Source organism: Pseudorasbora parva, chromosome 18 (assembly GCF_024679245.1).
Source record: "Pseudorasbora parva isolate DD20220531a chromosome 18, ASM2467924v1, whole genome shotgun sequence".
Classification (NCBI taxonomy): Eukaryota; Metazoa; Chordata; class Actinopteri; order Cypriniformes; family Gobionidae; genus Pseudorasbora; species Pseudorasbora parva.
The window spans coordinates 41455456-41478701 of record NC_090189.1 but is presented as its reverse complement, the minus strand read 5'-3'; the positions used below and the strand labels follow the sequence as shown (position 1 = coordinate 41478701).

The window sequence follows — 23246 nt, the reverse complement described above, 5'->3', positions numbered from 1 at the left end:
TCATTCAGTAACATTAGATAGTTTTGATTCATATGCTGTTTAATGAGGATGATTACGTTATTTTTAATATGCATATGATTACATGCGATCGCTCGTTTCACTGTGTCTTCCTCACGTGTGTTTTGATCAGGAGATTCAGTGCTCATCCAGAAGATGCGCAATAGCGCCCCCTAGCTACCGACAGTGAAAACACGGAAAATTCCGTTATTTGCCTGGAAGCGTTTTCTCACAAATAACGGAAATTTCCGTGTTTGGCGGGGAAAGAGTTAATGGTAATTACCTGTAATGCACCTGTTACACATGGAGCCATATCTGTTTCACAATCTATTTTGTTACAAGAATTCATCAAAGGTCCCAAGAGTATGAAAGTGGTGTTGATGGGCGAGCCATGCGATGTCAGAATAAAGGCTAATAATGGCTGAATACAAACAAAAGAATAACGGTAAAAGAATAAAGAAGATTAAGTCTCATACCAGCAGAGGAGCTAACAATCGTCCAGAGAGAACAATAGAAACGTGAATGGAGCAGTTCTCCTCGCCAGACACCGGAGTTATAGAGGCCATAAATCATTTCATTAGCAGTTTTATTAGCCTGCTCTAAAAACACACATGATATGATCTAAAATGATTAATAAAATACATCGTTTTAGAACTATATCCTCAGATTTGAAATGAAGCATGGCCACACTTTGTTATACGTTATTATACCACATTTACAGTATATAATATTTTATGCATAAAAATATTTTAATTTTTTGTATTTTTACACTCTAAAAAATGCTGGGTTAAAAACAACCCAAGTTGGGTTGAAAATGCACCAACCCAACAATTGGGTTGTTTTAACCCAATGGTTGAGTTGTTTTAACCCAGTGGTTGGGTTAAATGTTGCTTAAGACAACCCAATTGCTGGGTAAGAACAACTCAACCATTGGGTTAAAACAACCCAATTGTTGGGTTGGTGCATTTTCAACCCAACTTAGGTTGTTTTTAACCCAGCATTTTTTAGAGTGTATGTTTAAGCTGAAATATCTCCATATTAATAACAGTCTGGTTAATTCTGAGTCTTGAACTGTAAACTCTCGAGTGTTGGCTATCTAAAGACATGCTGATAATGTGTCTATCCAGAATGACTTATGAACAGCAACCTTTTTATTTTGGGAATATCATTTATGCCCCACTTGGCAAAATGGGGGTGTGTAGTAAGGGGTTAAAACTTTGACAATACATGAAAAACATCTTAAAGCTACACTATATAACTTTTTTAGTTTATTCTTAGCTAAAAACACTTAGTTCTTTCAAAAAAATGTGTGCTCATTAATGTTATTAATATGGAGATATTTCAGCTTAAACATACACTCTAAAAAATGCTGGGTTAAAAACAACCCAAGTTGGGTTGAAAATGCACCGACCCAACAATTGGGTTGTTTTAACCCAATGGTTGAGTTGTTCTTACCCAGCAGTTGGGTTGTCTTAAGCAACATTTAACCCAACCACTGGGTTAAAACAACTCAACCACTGGGTTAAAACAACTCAACCATTGGGTTAAAACAACTCAATTGTTGGGCCGGTGCATTTTCAACCCAACTTGGGTTGTTTTTAACCCAGCATTTTTTAGAGTGTATTTACTTCTTTCAAGTAATAAATTATTCTCGTAAGTTTATAATATACCATTGAAAATACGTACGGGTGAGGGTCGAGGTGAGGGTTCGAATGCGGGTCGCCATGTTGCCCCTCCATCTCTAAAGTACAGTAGCCAAAGAGGGACATACCCGTAAATTCAAGCTTCGCCTTTCGCGTTTTAACACTCGATGGCACCGTGTCGAATGTGAAGAGGGGGATTGCCATGTTAATCTTGGACTAAATCAGCCACCGTAGGAGTTAAAACGAAATCAGAATTGAGAGGAACAGAAACTAATATTCACTGGATGGTCATACACCTTTACACCGCTAGATGGGGGGAAATATCATTCAGCGGAGCTTTAAAGAGTGTAAAGATGACATCTTAACGATAAACAAGGTCTGGGGAATTAAAAATGCGTGCACGTTTCCTCTTATAGCGGCAGCTCACAGCTTTAGAACATGTGTAAAGCACATAACAACACATGAAATCATTTCAATTGATTTCAACTGAAAAGAACAAAAAGAAATCTTTCTCTGACACACAAACAGAGGATGTTTGTTTGCACGGGAACAATTTCAGCAATGATCTTTCTCACAAAATAATTCCCTCTCATTCCAGATGACATCCTTCACAATCCCACTGCAGCAGCACGGTTAACCTTGAGAAGAGCCTGACCGATGCGATGTTTTATTACACTCAAACACCGGCCAGTTGGACACCAAAGCAGTGGGACTGTATAATGACAACAAGCAGTCGACGAAACTCATCATTACCTGCAGCTTAACGACTGGTGCTGGTTAATAGAGCCGTGCTTTTCTGCCCTAGTAGCTGAATATGAAAGTAAGGGTCACACAGCACCTCTAACACTTGATTTATGTCCCCGTGGAATGGATGTATAATTTTAGTTACAGTTGCTTATTCGGGGAGCTGGGACTGTGAATTGCTTTGCCAATTTCTGAAACGAATGAAACGAGAGCGTTTGCTTTATGCGGCGTAGGACGATGGATGATACGAGATAATCTCGGCTTGCCATCTCATCCCTCTTTTTCAGCCAAAAGCACTCATCTCTCATCATCGGGCCATGATTAGCATTCATTGGCCCAAAGGATCAGGTGCTCGCTTCACCGCAAATGTGCTTTAGAGAGAGGCGTAATGGTGCCTGGCTCACTGAGGGCGAAGAGAAAACCTGCACATTTGCCACATGGTGTGAGGGGCTCATTTGGACTGATGGGTGGGGATGTGCGAGGCGGCTGTGCGACTCACGGAAGGCCGTGTAAAGCTCCTGAAGGGTCAGATGACCGTCGTTGTTGTAGTCGTCGTAACGCAGGAGGTCTTGCATGCTGCACTCCATCAAGATGTTTTCCAAATGCTCCTTTACAGAGACCTGCAAAAGAACAGGAGGAGTTACACACTGTCAAAAAAAGAGTACAAAACTGTACCTTGTAAGGTACAAGTAGCTGTCACTGGTGGGACCCTTCAGGGCACATTTTTGTACCTCTAAGTCAGAGGTAGGCAAGTTCAGTCCTAGAGAGCTGATGTCCTGCTGAGTTTAGCTCCAACCTTACTTAGCCTCCACAGGATAAACGCATGGCTCCCTTTTTGGCATGAAGGAGGTTTTATTGTTGTTGTTTTTTTCTCCCTAAGATGATATTTACACTATGTGCATATAGTGATATGTTTTATTTACATCACGTAAAAGTAGCAGTTCTTTGCAATATTTATAAATAGTAATTAGATTATATTTATACTTTATTCCTCCGTATTGTTGTAAATGATGCAATAATAACAACGTGTAAATTCTTATATTTATTAAAATTATTAAATAGATTTTTGCCTTAATGGGACAATAAAAGCCCTCCCTGCCCCTAACCCTATCCAATAAATATTTGTATTATTATTAGACATTTCGTTAGGCACTTTATTTACACTTTTAGAACATTTTCTTCATTTTTATTGAAAGTAAAGGCCTTTCTGATGTGATATGTGTAAAAGGGAGATGCGTGAGCTCGGCAAAAGGCGGATTTGAACCCGGGTCGATCGCTTCAAAACCAAGATCTTCAAGCCTTACGCTTTACTGACGACACCACTGAAGACGTTACAACACGTGCGTCTTTTTTAATCTTGTGTGGCAGGGCTAGTGTAAATTTCCAACAAGGCACGCCATTTGCTCTCGGTGTAATAGACCAGAGGCGGACAGTATTGAAGTATTTTCACTTTCAAAGTAATTTTATTTTTCAAGTATACATCTTTGGAAAATTTTACTTTACAACATCCAGAACATAATATTGTACTTTTTACAGCAATACTATTGAATATAATTTAACACTTAATTACCTAAAAAAAATGTAGTACTGTATACTTTTACTCAAGTAAAAGTATTCAAAGGTTTACTTAAGTACAAGTAAGAAAGTACAACATTTTTAATGTAATTAAGTATTAAAGGTAAGAAAACAACAACTTTTATTTATGAAATGTAGTGGAGTTAAAAAGTATGACATTATATATAATGCTTTGGAATGCAGTGAAGTAAAAGGTTTCTAAAGACAAACACTGATAAATGATTTACTTAAAAATTTACTTGAGTAGAAAGTAAAAACAATCCACTAGTGTCAACCTCTGAAATAGACACTCAATTTTTTTTTATTGCGTCAAGAACCATAAGGATTTATTTAGAACCACATTAAACCTTTTTCTAAGAGTGTACAGTCAGTGTCTAATCCTAAACAACTTAAAATTGGGTCTTTTCCTCACACAAAGCATCATAAGATGTCTGTCTTTTGGAGCTTAGCAGACAGGGTGACTATAAACTGTCACAGCCTATAACAGGGGTCTCAAACTCGCGGCCCGCTGGATGATATGTTGTGGCCCCCTTGACATCAAAGCCTAGTGTTGTACGGCCTGCGTGTGGTTTTGAAAGCCTCTTTTTGCGGAGGCGTTGTGAGTGCCGCTCTTGCCATGCTTTATGCCTCACTTTGTGTGTGTGTGTGAGTGTGTGTGTGTGTGAGTGTGTGTGTGTGTGTGTGTGTGTGTGTGTGTGTGTGTGTGTGACAGAGAGTTAGCTCGGCCCTCCCTCATGCAGTATAATTGGTTGACACCGCATGATTGACAGGAACAGAGGCGGATCAGACAGCCGAAACGAATGTACTCTAATAGCATTCAGGTGGCCAATCAAATCAAAGTAGGTGGTGTTTACATTCTCTTTTGGTCTACACACACACAGACGAGCACGTCAATCTATCGCGCAATGCCGATGCGGAGAGAGACTATTCTTTCCAGTGAAATCACAAAACTAAATGCACACATACAAATTCACACAAAATGCAACGTGTCTCTGCTCTTAATATACAATCAGTGATGAACATTATAATGAAGAAAACTATATATGAGCGGATTAGAACTCTTTAGAAAGACTTAGAAGATTTACTTAAAGTCTAGTATTAGACCACCGAACTCAAATATATACCGCGGGTGTATGTATTTATTCGCTTATGCGAAGAATCTCGGGACTAATAATATATTTGACACAAATTAATGCAAATATTGTTTGCAAGTAGTCCTAAATAGATTATTTTCAAACTAAAATTAGACCTACAATTTCCTTCACTGTTCTGTTTGACCTGGTCATGGCCTTGCTTTGAATTAGTCTATTATTTTAAATAAAAATAAAAACATTATTATTTCAGTATTACATAATGATTTAATTTCTATAGGCTATATTTAAATAATAAAAATAAAAAAATCGAGTAGGCAGGAGAAGCCTATATGAACCATTCATGTTCGGAAAGGAATGTTTAAATTCAGAAGAACGGTTCATGTTCAGAAGAAACATTCATGTTGAAGAACTGTTCATAATAAAGATTGAGAAGATTGTTTTTGAGGAATACTTGATGCGGCCCATCCTGACCCAGAGTCGGCCTCCAGCGGCCCTCAGGTAAACTGAGTTTGAGACCCCTGGCCTATAATGATTCTTCAAAGTTGGGTTACACAGAAATTGAGATAAGAGTGTGTAAATAATGACTATTTGCTGTAATAAGCAGGATAACGTGCAGTCCGACGGTCATTATCACATATGAAAGTATCCCTCACTTGCCATCATTCCTCTCACCTCTGCCAGCTCCTCACTGCTCAGACGGCCGTCCTGGTTTCGATCTATATACTTGAACATGGTGTCCACCAGAATCCCTCTCTGGTCCATCGCATCCGGATCCCCGTCTGTGGAGGTCCTGGGCTGCATATCCAGCAGCATGCTCTTCAGCTTATTGTACTCCGCCATGGTGCAAGTGTCGCCTGTGAAGAAGAATTCAATTAGCTGGATACTACCGAAGCCAACGAGGAGCCATTTTGCATTTATGCACGGCCGTGTTTGTGATCTGCACTTCTGGACAGTCGTTCAGGCCAGGGATCCCAATTAATTCACTGTAATCCGGAGATTTACAATGAAAGACAAAAGGTAAACATTCGCATTTAGTCACTTTAGCTGTAGCGCAGCTTCTTTCGGTGGTGAGGGATTAACAAGCATGTTTTAAACTGACACATTAATTCCCACGCGGCTCTGCCAGCACTTATGTCTATGAAAGACGGCGGGGAAAATGAGAACCATGATTAATCAAGTGTGGTAGTGACTGTTTATGCCTTACTGGCAATAAAATTATGCAAACACAGCCCACCCGCTGAGCCACTCTTTAAGACCCCTCGAGCGGGAGGAAGATTGTTTCTTGTATCCGGCACGGAGGCAGTGCAAAAGATGACAGCGAACGGAGGCAGAGTATACAAGGCTTTGCTCGACTGATGAGAAGAGGAAATATGATATGAATAAGTCATTAGGAGACATCCCTCTACATGACGGATCAGAGCTGCCCGCTGAGAGGAGTCTTACTGCAGCGAATGGAGAACAGAATAACTGAAGCTGACCGCCGCTAACTTCTGAGCAACACAGTGGGAACTTGACAATCTCAAACACGTATGACACAAGCCCGCAGTGTGTTCTGTGATGGTCTTATCTGCTCTCGGGGTAAACCTTTAGACTGAAGGCCACACACACACACACACACACACACACACACACACACACACACGCACACGCGCATGAATCCTCAATACTTCATTGTGTCTTCTCGCACTACCTCACTAAAGTGAACTTAAACTGCACAATCTGAATTAGATTTGATGTGTTAAAGAGACTCAAAGTAAAACTGACATAAAAAATAAATTAAAAAACTCCCTTAGGTAATTGGATGCCATATTTATGCATGCTTTTATGCAAAACTTTTGCAGCTTTAATATGAATCAATGCATATGTAATTCATATAGGAAAAGAGCTGTGTTGTTTCAACTTCTGTCTTTGTACATTTTTACTGTTAAATTGTTAAACCCAATGGTTGGGTTTGTCCATATTTGAGCCAAACATGGGTAAAAAAACAACCCAGCAGCAGTGATTTTTTTTTGGAGTGATGTAGAATTTTATTTGAGATTTTTAAAAGTGCTTTTTAAAGGGCTTATGAACTGATAAATCCTGTTTTCCTTGAGCTTTTGACAAAGTCATAATTTAATTTAATTTAATTTTAAATACACCCCATTGACATGCATTATACGAGCAATAGTTGAGTTAAAAATCTTCATTTGTGTTCTCTGAAGAAACACACACACACCTACACCTGGGACGCCCTGCAGATAAACATCACACTCTCATTTCTGTCTGAACTGTCCCTTTAACAGTGATTTATGTGACCGATACGACTTTCACTGTAAATGAAAACTGTCGTGACATCTTGTTGGCATGTTTGAAGGAGCTGAGTGAAATTTTACAGAAATAAATACTCTCACATGGCCATAAACCTGACAAATTTTCTTATTTCATACTGCATTTATCGAATCATCACACCCTAATATATCCGCAGATGCGTAGACGCTACATCATCTTAAATGTTAGATTATGGGGAGATATTCTGTTGTGGTTTTCAAATGTTTGTGTGTTTTCCTGTCACACCCTGTCTGTTAACACGACATCAGGGTCATATCCATACGCAAACCTGTTCGTTTTACCCACAATCCTGCGCTGATCAATCACGGACGCCTCTGAGAGGAAGGTGTTGCGTTTGGTTCTTTTCAAACATGGTAATGAAGTACATCTATCACTCGAGTGCTAAGCGAAAGGTCAGCGCTGAAACGGATAAATTGTTATGACATGCCATAAATCTGAGTTAATCCTCAAATATCTCCTTTTTCTTCATGAAAGCTCTCACACACTATTTTTTCCCCCATATAGCTCTTCTTCTTTACTCTTTCTTTCATGCATACACACACATGTCTACCATGAAGCACATTTCACAGCGAATAATCATATTAGACCATGACTTGTATTGAATTGCATTACTGCATAAACAGTTGTGTGCCAGGAGCATTGTTCTCTCTAACTCTGAATTGTGTTTCAGATTCAATCTTGTGTTTGCTAGATTCAATCCAGTTACACATTTCAGATACACTTTTATTATTAACCCAGGCTCATGGGAGAAACATACCTGAGGCGACATTTCTGCAAATGTATATTATGTTGCTTCCTCCATGCTTTGCAACACTATTTCTGTTTTATCACTAAACAGTCACTGAATGTGGAATATTGAGTCTTATCCTCTCCAACGATAGTCAAGATTAGAAAAAGATTTGATTAAAAAAATTGCAGTAAATTTAGAAATATGAAACATGACACCGCCCAGTAGTGGGAGGAGCCAGCTAAAAGGACTTATGCTGCGTTCAGACTGCACGCGAATGACGCGAATAAATCGTGTGAACATTTTGAATCCATTCGCTATATTCGTGCGTGAAATTAGCTTCATTCGCGTGTGACATTCACTAGACAACAGACGCGAATTCACATCATTGGAGGGGGTTCTGCCAGGCAGCGGCAGTCGGCAGAAGGACTAGCCGAGTTAAGGCTGCTCTCACCGGGGTTGATGAGCGCTGAGCTCCGGTGATCGCCTGGGTCTCACACCTCCGAAAACACCAGATCAAATTTTCAAATAGGAGCTCTCTTAATAAATAAATCACATATTTGAGCTTTAAACAACTACATTCTCACCTGAAAAACTATTAAAACTAAATTTTGTGACACAATACAGTAATATTTTTCAATTACTCTAGCCTTAGGGTTTCCCTTATGGGTTTCCCATCCGTCACTTCACCACGTGACAGCATTAAGCAGGCTCCTCATTGGTTAACGCGGCGCGAATATCCGCCAAAGTTCAGATTTTTCAACTTGAGCGATTCGCGTGTTTCGCGCGAATCACGCGTTCAAAACGCTCAATTCACGTGATCCTTGCCACGTCATTTGCGCGAATCGCGTAAATCATTAACATGTAAATCACTCGTGCGAATCGCGTCATTCGCGTGCGGTGTGAACGCAGCATTAGGGTACATTTACATGACAACGATATGCTTAAAACTGATTTTTTTTATTTTTTATGTATAGACGACAACATTGTGAAAATGATCCTCATTCACAAGAATCCACGGGAACAAATAAAATGCTGTATTCTGCTGCCAGGCCAGTAGATGGCGATGAAACAGTCTAGAGTAAACATATAATACGCATGTTTACATGGAGACCGGTTTCAAAAACTGGCACTATGAAACCCATTTTCAAAAGTTTGTGTTTTCCCAAAATGCCATTGTTGTGTAAATGAATGTCTAAAATGCATACATTTTGTTTTTGGTTGAACTTTTATCGTAACCAAGCCCAGGGAACGACTTGTGTGAGCCTAAAATAAGAAGATCAACACCTCAACCAAAGATCAACCAATCACAGCAGTGGGCGTTTCCACTGAAGTCTCACAGCGGCCAAATAGAAGGGGGGAATCTCCTCAAACCACCACCAGTATGCAGCACCACCTGATGATGTGACGGCAGCCATATTGCGCCAGAACGCTCACCACACACCAGCTGATTGGTGGAGAGGAGACTGAGTGATGAAGCCAATCAGGAGAGGGGGATTATTAGGAGGCCATGATGAACAGGGGCCAATGGGCAAATTTGGCCAGGATGCCGGGATAACACCCCTACTCTTTATCGAAGGACATCCTGGGATTTTTAACGACCACAGAGAGTCGGGACCTCGGTTTAACGTCTCATCTGAAGATATATCTTAGTGTTAAGATGGTGCGCTCAGATTCACTTTATAAACTCAGTTGTGGCGTTCACTGGGCTGAGCAGACTGTGGCTTGTTGACAGACCTCTGTTGGTTTAAAACACTGAACCGCTGGAAACTGCAGTGATGGATTCAGCGCTCTATTAGCTTCAGTCAGATTCGTTTGTCTTCATCTCTCTGTCCTGCTGCTGCTGCCCAGCGGCCTTTAGACCATCCAGAACAAGAGATCACAGGCTCATCTGATGTCTCTGGCATTTCAGGCCTGGTGTCTTCTGACCTTCAACTCATTTTTATTTGCATATCTTCCACCAGGAAAGAAAAATTCATTGGCGTTTTGCATGTCTAATGGAGACTTGATGGGAATGTAAAGATGTGTTATCTAATCAAACTGCAGATTTCACAGTGTAATCAGCAGAAGCTCTTCTGTTCCTGAGCATTTCAGCAGCCTTACGTGGGGCCGGTGAAGATAATGCCATGCATATCAATAACTGATCAGAGATATACTTCCATGTCTATAGTTATGTAGCATATCATGTTTGGACACAGATGATCCAGCCCTCGACAATGCGAGTAAATCACTCACATATGCAACCAAATTTCACGATAGGCGACTACACATGTCTTTAAAGGGGTGATGAATTGAGAAATAAACTTTCCCTTGAGGCTTTAATATATAAAAGTCATGGTAATATAAGAACATCCTGAGTGTATCGGAGCTAAAAACTTCCTTGTTAGTCAAAGAAAAGCTTTGTGTTTTCCAGACGGGCTACCAAAACGCAAGCCAGGTGGACCTTAAATAATGAAATAACATGCCTTTGTTCATCTGCGCTGTTAATGTTCACTCTCTTGACTTGATATTTGAAGGGCGCTCTTATGTCTGTGTGTGTGTGTGTGTGTGTGTGCGCGTGTGCGGTTGGTGTTTATATTCACCGATCAGGCAGGACAAGTAATAAAAAAATAATATTCCAATTAATCGCGGGTGGATGAGAGATAAATCATTGTGTTTGATTAAGACGTTTGCGAGCCCTGTGAGAGAATCATTCCGGTTGCCATTTCAAAACAATCCCTCCATCATGTGAACTGACAGCTGATGAGCAGAAGCTCATTTTTATAAAGCAGTATAAAAACATGTAAAAAGCCAGTTCATGACCCCTTTAATTAGCCAATCGCTAGTAAAATGTAAGATTTCACTTGTATGTTACTGTTTACGTCTTTTAGGATTGACGTAAGGATAGGATTGATACTGAACAAAAAGGCAGGAAAAATGACTGGTCTGACAATTACAATTGATAATGTATACTACGAACGCCTGGATAAAATGGCAACTAAGATTATGCAGGACTCTTGTCATCCTCTCCATGCTTGTTTTCCAAGCGCAGTGGACCACCAGCAACACGCACTAAACGCTATGCTCTCTCTTTCATACCCCAAGCAGTTAGGCAGCACTATGAGCACTATAAACGGACATTTGTAGAACTTGTTTTAGCTGTATGTGTGTATTTAATGTTAACTTATTATTTTGTAGTGTGTATGTGAGTATGACGGTGGGCGTAAGCACTGTAATTTTGATTTTTATGGATGAAATAAATGTGACTTTGACTTTGACTTTGTATGTGATTTCAGTTGGAGGCAAAAGAAAATAAGTTTAGTGCAGGTATAGTTTCGTCACTGTCCTGAACGTTTCTCTTTCGCATATGCTTTTAAGCCTTGCCAATGTTAATATTCAAGCACAAGAAGACGCGAAAGAGAGCTCACCTTTCGGTACTCACCAGAGAGCTGACAGATTTTGGTTTCTCTTTCATGTCTTCTTGCGCTTGAACGGACAATTTTACACAAAAACTATGTCAACATGCCTGTCTTGGCAAATATCCTAGTAAAGATAGTGGGTTTTGTCTTAAGTGAATGTAAACAGTTAAAAAAGCTAACGTGTATCAGTATCAGTATACTGGATCCGTGCATTCGCTCTTAAAGTGACAGCAGCCTAATATTCCTGCTGCTGTCTGTGTTCTTAATCAAGCAAGCAGGAATGCATGATATATCGGTGGTCAACATATCCATATGAGACGATATATATGTCTGTGTTTATCGTTATCTGCCCAATATAACATTTTACTGATATATTGACCTTTAACCGTCCCTCACACTCTAACAAATCTGTCCCTCACGGGCCCTAAAATAATACTTTTTTTCGTCCACAAAGCTTATATATTATATAATTTTGTTTTGTTTTTGAGATTGTTTTTGTTTTAAAATAGTATTTACCTTTAAATGACAAGATTTTATCAATAAATAATATCATTTAATCAAATTCGTTCAACTCAAATTCAAAATAATTCGACATATCATGCTTAACCCTGTTAATTTAGCTCAGAATATCCCACACTGGGTATATTACATGATATTTCATGACTTTTCCTATTTGCTTTATATATGGAAAAAAGAGCTGTAAAGCATGTGGAATTCAGTCATCCAGATTTAGGTCTCTAATTTATTGTCTTCTCATAAACTGATGTAATAAATAGTCAGTGTATGAATTAGTTGATTTATATAATCATAAGTGAGCTTCTGTGTGAGTATGAACTGGGTTTATGTGTTTTAAGTGCAATACATTCACCATAAATGACACACTGCAGCACTGTAACAAAATAAGAACAAATAATCAAACTACAAGCAACAGCAAAAACAACCAATAGAGCAAAAACAGACACTAAACAAATGCTTTTCAGATGTTAACAGTAGACACAGATTAGGTAGAGTACAGCAATCAAAGTAACACATGTGAAACAACACTGCATAGTCTTCACTGTATACATTAAATATGATTGAATCTTATTTTAAAAATATAAAAGTTATTCAGTCAGTTTTTAAAAGAGCCTAAACAAACAAAACAAAAGTCTTGACATTAAAAGACATGTTCAAAACACGCATTAATGATGTTCTTATTATAATTTTATCTATATGACAGATTTGTGCTACATGTTGCACTGAACCGTATTTTCCTTTTTTGAAGTGATTCCAATCATATTTTGATCGGAGTGGACTTAGGTCGCACTTGAAACACGAATAGGCCTACACACAAAAAATTTACTGGATCTGAGGAGTTTATGTGATTGAAATAGGAAAAACAAAAACAAATCATTCCCTCATGGGTCAATCTGATCCATGAGGAATGCAAGGAACGCTTCAATACACATACAAAAAAAAAAAAAAAAAGCTCAAATTTAACACTAGAAAAAAAAAGAAAAATATTTTATAAAGTCTACATGTGTATCTGAACGCAAACTGAAAAGATAAACTTGAAAACTGACTTTCGGACCCAGCGAAACCCAGTGTGCTTCATTAAGACGACACAGGTCATTCTTTAAAACATGTAAGGACACATGTTAGTCAGGCTGACGTTAAAATCATCTTTTTGAATAGACCAGTTTATCACGTTCGTTACAGTGACGGAAACATGATCAAAAGGCATTTCCTGTGATAACCGGCATGAAACATACCACTGAAAACGAATCCTCTAGAAGTAAGAAAAGAAACTCTTCAGTGTCTGTATATTAGTGAGAAAATCTGGCCTTTGACAGTCAGACACTCAAGTTTCTGTACATTTATAAGGTTATAAGCAATACGGCTAATCCCTGTGGATAAATGTCACACGCGCTGCATATATTTACGTCTCAACTAGTGGTTGCAATTATCCTGTCCTGTCAGGCATGGCATTTAAGATTAAAACACAGCGTTTGCAACTTCAAATGTTAAAAGTGTGTAATAAATACCAAATATGAATGGTCTCGTCTCATCTGCACCTGAGCAACACCAAGATGAACCCTTTTCTCTGGCATCACACAACTGGACAATAACCTCTGTGCAATCCACAAATAAACACCCGCCGTTTTCCTGACCCCAGATCTGTCACCTGACACGAGGGTTTGTACGGGGGAAGCAATTGCACGGCTGTCGAGCACTAAATGGATTAAGAGCGCGATTGCATTGGTAGCATCAGTGTGTGCTTCTGTAGAAACTGTATGTGCACTTCAGCGCTTCAGGGCTCGATCAATAGCTCGCAGCCTTTAGCCTTCAGAGGCCTCTGGGCTTTGAATGGACTAACTACAGCTGCCGGACAGGAAAACACTCAAATCATCAGTCATAATGCATCTCTGCGGAGATCACCAGCCCAAATAAGAGCACGTGGGATGACATGATGTCCTTGTGAAAAGCAAATAGTATCTGTACCTTCAAAAGGAGTATTTACCCTAAAACTAATATACTTTAAAATGTAATGTTTTTGTACATATAACTTCATTTTATTTGCTAATTAAATGTATAATAGTTTAAATGCCACACTTTGAACTTGCCCACTTTTTACAGTTTTAAATGTCATTTCTAAAATAATTCTATTGTCTTTGAAATGTGGTTAAAGTGGACTGATGAATTTACTATATAAGTATTTAGGGATGCAACAATACAGTTAGTCCACGGTTCAATACACACCTCGGTTTTTAACCACAGTTTTTCGGTTCGGTTCGTTTTTATTTTATTTTTTATTCTTAGGCGACAGGAACAGAAAAAGGGTTAAGGAGAAAATGTTTTAATTGCAATACTCTTTCTTTATTTCCCTTAAAAGACTTGAAAACCCTTAAACTTAAAACTTTACTTAAAAAACCCTTGTACACATTCCCAGTGTATTGTATAATATAAAATAAATATATATAAAGATTTACAGTGGCAGCTCAGAGATGTAGTAGCATTTAAGTATTAATTTAAATGAATAAATGTAGGCTAAAATTAAAACTATATATATATATATATATATATATATATATATATATATATATATATATATATATATATATATCCATATCCTTCAATATACAACATTGATTAAAAGCTACTGTATTTAAGTTATTTAATTTTTTTATTATTAAAATCATTTTAGAGGTGAACTGTCCCTTTAAGGATAGCGTGTTCATTAGGCTGCTGCTGTCAATTGAAGACCTGATTATCCCTATGGTCACATCTCATATGTAGACACACACGGTTTTACTTTCACTTCAGACATAACCGACTGTGTTTATATGTTAACCTTGTGTGTGTTTGACAGTATTAGCGCAGTAAGACTGTCCAGTAATCACGTGTGTTTGACAGACGTTTAGTGCGAGCGCTCAATGCAAAACAGTGCATAGCACGGAAATTAAATGTTTAACCGGCAAGGTTTTAAAACGCGGCTAAACACCCCCTAACTTTAGAGCATATGATTGGATATTTGCTCATATCAGTGTGTAGACTCACAGGCACACTCAAACAGAGCCAAAATAAACTGAGAGGAATATTTGAAACTGAGAGAAATGGAAATAATAAATTAAATGCAAAAACGAAAGAAAACGAAATTCACCAGCACGTATTGAACCATGAATGCCGCACCGAACGGTTCAATATTATATTGAGTATTGTGGCATCCCTAGTATTTATAGTAAACTAATTCAATGCAATACAACGTCATTTGTAGTGACACTTGTGTATCATGCATTTGATATATTTGTAATGATAAAGTTGCAATATACCACATTTAACATATTTTTACTTCGAAAGAATATTTGAATGTGAATCAAGTACTTAACATGTGCTTTGGTATGTAAGTCAACACATAATAATGTACTTCTTTAAATCACGACAAAAGATGCCTGATGCCTTTTCAGGGGTGCTTAACTCTTTCCCCGTCAAACACAGAATTTTCCGTTATTTGTGAGTTCACGCTTCCCGACCAAAAATGTAATTTTCCAGGTTTCTGTGTTTTCACTGTCAGACTCTTGGGGGCGCTATTACGCATCTCCTGAATGAGCACAGAATCTCCTGATCAAAACACAGGTGAAGAAGATGCAGAAACAAGCGATCATATAAGCAGATGCATATGAAAAATAACATGATCATCAACATTAATCATCATATAAATCAAATCTATCTAATGTTAGTGAATGAGATAAGGAGCAGGATGAGCATTATATCAGATCAGATATTCATAAAACAAAATATTCTATGGGCTATTAAATTTTTGTGAAAATTGTCAAAAATCCTGGTGGTGGCTGGCAACATTTTTTTAAATAAAAATACTGGGGGGGGGGGGGGGGGGGGTAAACACTGGTAAACATTATATCCATAAAACAACAAAGTCATAAAGTGCATGCTCTCTTTTCCATTACTGCCGTGGCCAGTATCACCCCGGACACTGCAAAGTACTGATCTATTATTGAGTAACAACTTTTGATCAAAGCCTGTTATTGCCCCTCGTTCACTAAGCAGTCTGGAGTGGAATGATTTGCTCAGACATAAACAAACGTAAACCTGCTCTGGCGTCAAACAACGGTGGCTGTGTACAGCTCACTCAGGGGCGGAGCTATGCTAATAGGGCAGAGTCTGTCAGCAGTCATGGGCGGAGTCTATGCTTGAACGGCAGTGTCCGTTCAGTCTCGTGGGCGGGGCCTGTGCAATGTGATGTCACTTTGCCCAGAAGCTGCGAATGGCTTGTTCTGAGACACTGCTTATGATTTATGGGGATTGATAAAAAAACACTGGGTTGATTTTCACCACTATAGTACAATATTTGTGGTTATGTACATACACTGCCAACATAAATTAATGTTCAAATCATGTAAAAGGGAATTTTGCATAATACGACTTTAAAGTCCCGTATGTGTGTATAATAAATGTACCTTAAACATGAATATTATCTTATAATTTACTCACCCTCATGCCATTCCAAACACATAAGACTTGGTTAATCTTTGAAACACAAATCAAGATATTATACATCAAATCTGAGAGATTTCTTCTGCTCCATTGAAAGCCAAACATTAACAGAAGCTTAATCATACTTGCTTGAGGAGTGAGAATGAACATCAATGGTCCTCATGCTTAAGCTTCTGTTTACCAAATTTGAGTGCGTTCGCTGATCAATGTTTATATGAGAATAAAAGCCTAAATTAAATCTGTTCATCATATAAAGCCATCATATCTCTTCAGAAGACTTGGATTGAACCATTCGATTCTCTTTATGAACGGTTTGAAGCTTTAGAGTTTGACTCTCAGATCTTTAATTTTAAGATCTGAGAGTAAACCTGAATAATGAAGAAATAAAATAAAAAAATGGAGGCTACATCATTTTAATTTTAAAAAATGAAATTAATAATAATAATTAATAATAATAATAATAATAATAATAATTAATAATTAATAAATAATAATAATTTTAATAATTTAAAATTTAAGTAAGCAGAACTACTTGTATTTTGAACTTCAAATATATTCATACATTTAACTTAAAACTATCAACCTAAATATTTTTAGTAGTGGAAACTTGACCAGTTTTAACTATCTAATTCAATAAATGCTACTTTGCTAATTGGTAACACAATGGTTTGATAGCATTAGCACAGCACTTGTTGAATCATCATGATAAAAAAACAGACCAGACCAGAACAGAAACTCTTATAAACTAGCATAACAAAACATTACGCACTACTAAATCTCCCACTTAGAAAAAAACAACAAAAACAAAAACAAACATTATATGACACTTAGTTTAGGCATTTACTCTCTCTTTTGTGTGTCATTGCGAAGCATGCTAGGAAATATAAAACCCAGCCCAGCTTCTGTAAAATTTAAGTTAGTCTAAATTAAAGCACAATCATTTGAATATACTCCCGGGTTTAAAACTGATTCAAAGCCATATGCTAAATATGCCTACCATCAAAATTGAAAAGATACGGATTTCATATGACCTTTCCATAAACAATTAATTAACATTAAGTCACTTACATTTTAGACGCACTATTTTTTGTTGTTGAACAAAATCCTTGTTTTCATTTTTTTGTTGAATGATTCAGTGTTTGAATGAATCGGTTGAATCAAAGATTCAATGACCTGATCATAAACGACAGCCTCATTCTTGAATGAATCAGCTGTTTGAATGAATCGACTCAATGACTCGCTCATTAAGACTCACCTGCTGCCACCTACTGGAGGTTTAGTTTCATTTTTAAACATTTTTCCAACATTTCTTATTTGTATATTCAAAAATAATTAAAACAATCTCACAACATTTTTAATGCCGTTGTAATTTTTCAGTGTACATTTAATTTGATTGGTGACTATCTAATATAATTTATAGATCCAATTTAAGAATACAAACTGAAAGCTGAAGCAGAGCCTATATTTAATACGATTATGGAAAAAAGGCCCTTTATAAAATGTACAAATATCAAAGATATGCAAATTCAAATATGTCAAAGCTGAAACAAGCGGATTTTTTATTCTGACAAGTTTTACTTTGTTTTTTACTTTGACAAGCATGTGAACAGGTTTAATGTTGAGGCAAAAAGAAAAAAAACTGCAAAAAAGATTTTCTTACTTAGTAGTTTTGTCTTTTCTAGTCCAAACATCTAGACAAGCAAAAGTAATTGTCTTGTTTTGGGAAAATTTTTAGTTTTTGCTTAAAATAAGCAAAGTAACCTTAATTCAAACTAAAAACTAGATCATTTTGTTAACCCCTTTGGCAGATTATTTTGCCCATCTTCATTTTATGTATTTTTTTGTCCCAAAAAGAAGACAATAATTTTTGCTTGTCTAGTAAATACTTCTTGTTTTAAGAATTTCTAGATGTTTGGACTAGAAACAAGACAAAATACTGAGTAAGAAAAGCATTTTTTGCAGTGTAACAAAACAAGCAAACAAAAAAGTGGCAGGTGGTGAAAAAAGTTAAAGAGCATATTGCAGGTTAAATTTTTTTTGAGATAAACATATAACCTTGTATGAAAATGCCATATGAAAAGGTAATGCAGCATTTAAAATGTTTTTAAAAGACATAAGAGCACAAATTTAGCAGATAAAGTGGCCGTTTCGTTGGCTGTTTGTAAAGCCGCTGTTTTTTTCAACATCGCGTCATATTACGTCACGAGAGGGACATTGTTGTGCATGATTTGGCAATAGGGGACAGCCATGCTGGTGAAAATCAAGCCGACTCCCGATTTTTTTTATTTTGTATGTTTAAAAAATATCGTGAGAGAGGGAGGTGCGAGAAACGTGCTCGGCTCGTCGTGTTTTTCCTCACATGCTGCGAGCCACGACCATACGAGCATCCACGATGTCCACGCGAGGGAAAAACATCGTCTGCGAGCTCATATGTCAGCGAAAACAGCACCGGGTAACGTTACGCCCTGCGCCCGGCTTTAACGTCTAATGTGGACGGCGAGTGTGACTTAAGCCAGATGGTCTGAACTTATTATTAGTTACTGTTATTGGTATCAATACTCCTAGATGACCAATAGCAGCTTTGCGATTGCCTGCGACATGATAATTATCTGTAAGTATTGTAATCTGAGCACAGTGTTAGCGTATAATGTTATGAGCCGACTCTCTCACCTGCTCTGTTTTCCACTGTTTCTCCTGACACAACAACTCAAATCCTCTCCTCTAATCGTTGTTCTGTCTAATCCTGGCCTGTCCCTTATTGTGTGTCATAATTGCATGGCTGTGGTCTGCCATATGAGTATTAAATAACATTTATAATTTCCTCAGCGTCCGAACTGCCACTGCGATCCATTGTTTTCCTATGGTTGAAAGTCACGGCACTCCCTCTCGTTATGTCACTTCCGGTTTGCGCATTTTTAGATGCGGAAGTAAAATTTTCTCACAAAAACGACTCAAAAAGCCTTATTAGCGTATTTACAAGTATATTTTAAAGAAATTCTAGGTCCTACATTATTTTTCTATACACTGACTCACTGGAGTCTCTAACCTGCAATATGCTCTTTAACTTCAGGCACTGGTCCTTTATCATCATTATCAATAGCGGCACTGTTTTCTTTTGCTATCGAGTCATATACTCTTGTTTTCCCATTTACCCCATAGGAACCCCTTTACAATATGCTACAGTTATGGCACATAGAGAAAAAGCAATAACATCGGGAGATGCAATTCCACAAGTTCCACGAGTCAAGGTGAGAGACTCCTCAGAACAAGCAGCCTCATTTCAATACCACATCAACGGCCATTATCTGAGACACTCTTCTCAACAGTAGTCGATCTCCGTCCTCGAGGGGATTCCAGGCTGATTAACCGCACCAGACTCATTCAGGTAAACGGGGTGAGTGAAAGCCACCGACTGGGGATCAGAACTAATGAACGATCTAATTAATAAATCAGCATTCACACGCGGCTGAGACGCTCAACAACTGAGTCTCATTCATTATTGCATCTGGGTCAAACGTGTCCCTCAGCGTTAGACAAATCCTCACAGACATGTCGATACAAGCACAGTCATGAATTAATGGAAGACCTTCAAAGCCGAACTAATGTTGTGTTTAGCGGGATATTTGCCTGACTGAGAACAACATTTGAGCCATTTAAAGTCAACAGCCTTAACAACCCATTTTACCTGCTACATAATGAGACATATTTCAGAGTTTGAAGCAAAATATTCAATTAGGAAAAGGCAAAGCTTGACAGTTTTCTCCATAGGAAAATTGATTTGAACAAAAACGTACAAAAAGTCAGCCCTGCTGTGGGCTATGAGGTTGTTAATCGAGGACTGCTTCTGTTGAAGCTGTTAGCCACATCATTTCAACTTATTTAAAAACAATAATTGTTTAACAACATAATTCGTGGTGAAAACCTACATTACCCATGATGCTGCACATAAAATTCCACCAATCAGAGAGGCAATACAAGCAAAGAGCGGCAAAAGAGCTCTTTAGCCCCACCCACTTCTATAAAGCACCCTGAATGTGTGTGTGTGTGTGTGTGTGTGTGTGTGTGTGTGTGTGTGTGTGTGTGTGTATGTATATATGTAACCCATATAAATATGAGTTTATGATAGCGTTTATAATTAAACCACAGTAGCCATACATTTACAGTTGTCTGAGACGTCATGAAATGTTCTTTAGCATCACAAACCATAAAGTGTAGTCAGGGTTCTGCTATGGTTTAGCACGGTTTCCAGAGATCTGGAGCTGATTCGGGGTAGCTCGGTGGTTTGTGACTGTCGTCTCGCGGCGCGCTGTCTTTTAAGGGGCCGTTCACATATCACGTCTTTTGAGCGCTCAAGTTCATTATTTCCAATGTAGGCGCGTGATAAGCGCGCTCATAATGGAAGCGACGTGCTAGTTTTTTCCAAGCGTGTCCGCACCGCATCGAGTTAAAAACATCTCAACTTTTCAGAACGCCCCAAGCGCACGAATATCAGACCTGAACCAGGAATTTGCTCACCAGATCACACGAAAACCAGTAAAACCGTAACACCGGAGAGCGCCGAGATGTTTTCCTCTGAGGTGCTCGCGCATCGCAGTTGTGCTGCAGTGGCACACCATATCGGTTTTGCAAAGGGAACAAAGGGCCTTTTTATTTGTCCTCTGTTTAAAGTATTCCCATACTTTTGATAACAGTGGTCTCTGTTTTTGTGATAGAATGCAACTTTCTCCATTTCCTGTATGGCATTACGCGAGATGTAAACAAACAGTGTGACGCGTCGCCGCATTTCACGCACGTCGACGTATTTTTGTAGTCGACGTAATCGATGACGTCGACGCGTCGTTGCAGCACTAATATATATATATATATATATATATATATATATATATATATATATATATATATATATATATATATATATATATAGGGTTAGGCTTAGAGCCGTTATGTTCTTGTATTTTTGCTACTTTTTTGTGCCAATGGAGTAAGAAAAATAATCTTAATTCTGTTTGGGATAGAAACAAGATTAGTTTTCTTACCCCACTGCCAGAAAATGTTGCTTGTTTTAAGCAAAAACACTTCATTTTTGTTTTATTTCAAGAAAAGAAGAAACAAATATCTTATGTCATTTTAAATGCATCTTGATTTAAGAATTAAGCATTTTTTTTGCAGTGTGCCTATAATATGTGCTCATTGGCTGTTAAAGAAATATCACTTTGTGTGTGTGTGTGTGTGTGTGTGTGTGTGTGTGTGTGTGTGTATGTACTTTTTTTTATTTTACATTGTGTAAAATAAACCTGAGATCACCAGCCCACAATGTAAATGGATTTTACTAAATACGTTTTTTTTTTTTTTTTAATGCAAAAATGCAGAATGTTTCCTGTGATGGGTAGGTTTAGGTGCAGGGGTAGTGTGTGTGTGTGTGTGTGTGTGTGTGTGTGTGTGTGTGTGTGTGTGTGTGTGTGTGTGTGTGTGTGTGTGTGTGTGTGTGTGTGTGTGTGTTTGTACAGTGTAAAATCCATTAGGCTTATGAAAAGCCTCCACAATTCACAAAAACACAACAAATACAGTGTGTGTGTAAACGACCAGCATACAGGATTGAATAATCTGTCAAATTCTTCATTTTGGGGTATTTCCCTAAGCAAAGAGCTCAAACGCTGTACACCTCAGGGAAGCATGAAACAATATTTCACAGTCACTCCATCTTCAAGTCATTTCATCCCAATGGCTCCATTTCCCTCTGTCAGGTGAACATTATAACGCTGAAAGACCCTCTTTTAGCTGCTCCTCGTCTGATAGGATAGCATGTTTCCAAAATGAGCTCTAAAGCCATTTACTCTTTCGTTGGCAATCCATCTTTTCACTGTTATATGGTAGGGGGCGCTGTTACGATTGTTCTGTAAGAGTACAGAATCTCCAGATCAAAACACAGGCGAAGAAGAAGAAAAACAATATTATTGCATGTTCAGATATTCATACTTCAAAATATTCTGTGGGCGATGAAAATTTTGTGAAAATGCTCAAAATGCTGGCGGCGAAAGAGTTAAAATATCCACTGATACTCACAAGCTGGTTTTCTGTCCTCCGTGCCTAAACTCAGGATGAGGACGCTCACATGTCTGAATTTATGCATTGTGCAAATGTTATGCCAATGCCTTCCTTTTTTTTGTCTTTTTTTAGCTCCTTCCTTTCCTTCAATTAATATCTCGCCACAAAGCGTGCTCCATTACCCAGAGAGACAGAGGAGAAAATGTGCTTTGACTGATAATATGAACACATGTTTCCCCCGGAGCCAGCTTCATCTCCCACAATCCTCACCATCAGTCGGCTGGCTAATCTGAGCACAATGAGGGAAGTTGGGCTCCATTGACTGAACTCTTAATTAAAACTCAGACAAAAGTATCTCATTCTCAACACTTCCATTAGGCTGGAATGAAAGAATCTGAGCGAACACACACACACGCCCTTAGAAAGCAACATGACAGATAGCTGTTAAAGGACATCACTACATACTGCCATTGTTGAGATATAATGACCAGAGAAAAGAGCTAAGGACGTCAAGACCTACTGATGGAAACACGCCTGTAAAGTAACCGTCACTGCAGACGTCTTTCATGGCAGTTTGTTACATAAGAATAGACCACATTTATTAAGTAGAGTGAATTGCTAGAATTCAACAGGTGAAGTGTCTAACACTGATGATCTCTTCATCACGGCTCCTGTTAGTGGGTGGGGTATATTAGGCAGCAAG

The 23246-nt window shown here is 38.2% G+C and overlaps 1 protein-coding gene across 3 annotated transcripts in view; it reads right to left on the bottom strand.

The window, feature by feature from the left end:
• The window catches only part of fstl4 (follistatin-like 4), a 385930-nt gene that overhangs the window by 92434 nt on the left and 270250 nt on the right, over positions 1-23246 (bottom strand). For all 3 annotated transcript variants that reach the window (XM_067424768.1, XM_067424769.1, XM_067424767.1), the window contains exons 5-6: positions 5726-5907; positions 2884-3004 (exon numbers count right to left, since the gene is read on the bottom strand). In XM_067424768.1, coding sequence (XP_067280869.1) covers positions 2884-3004; positions 5726-5907 — 303 coding nt within the window. The remainder of the gene's footprint in view (positions 1-2883; positions 3005-5725; positions 5908-23246) is intronic.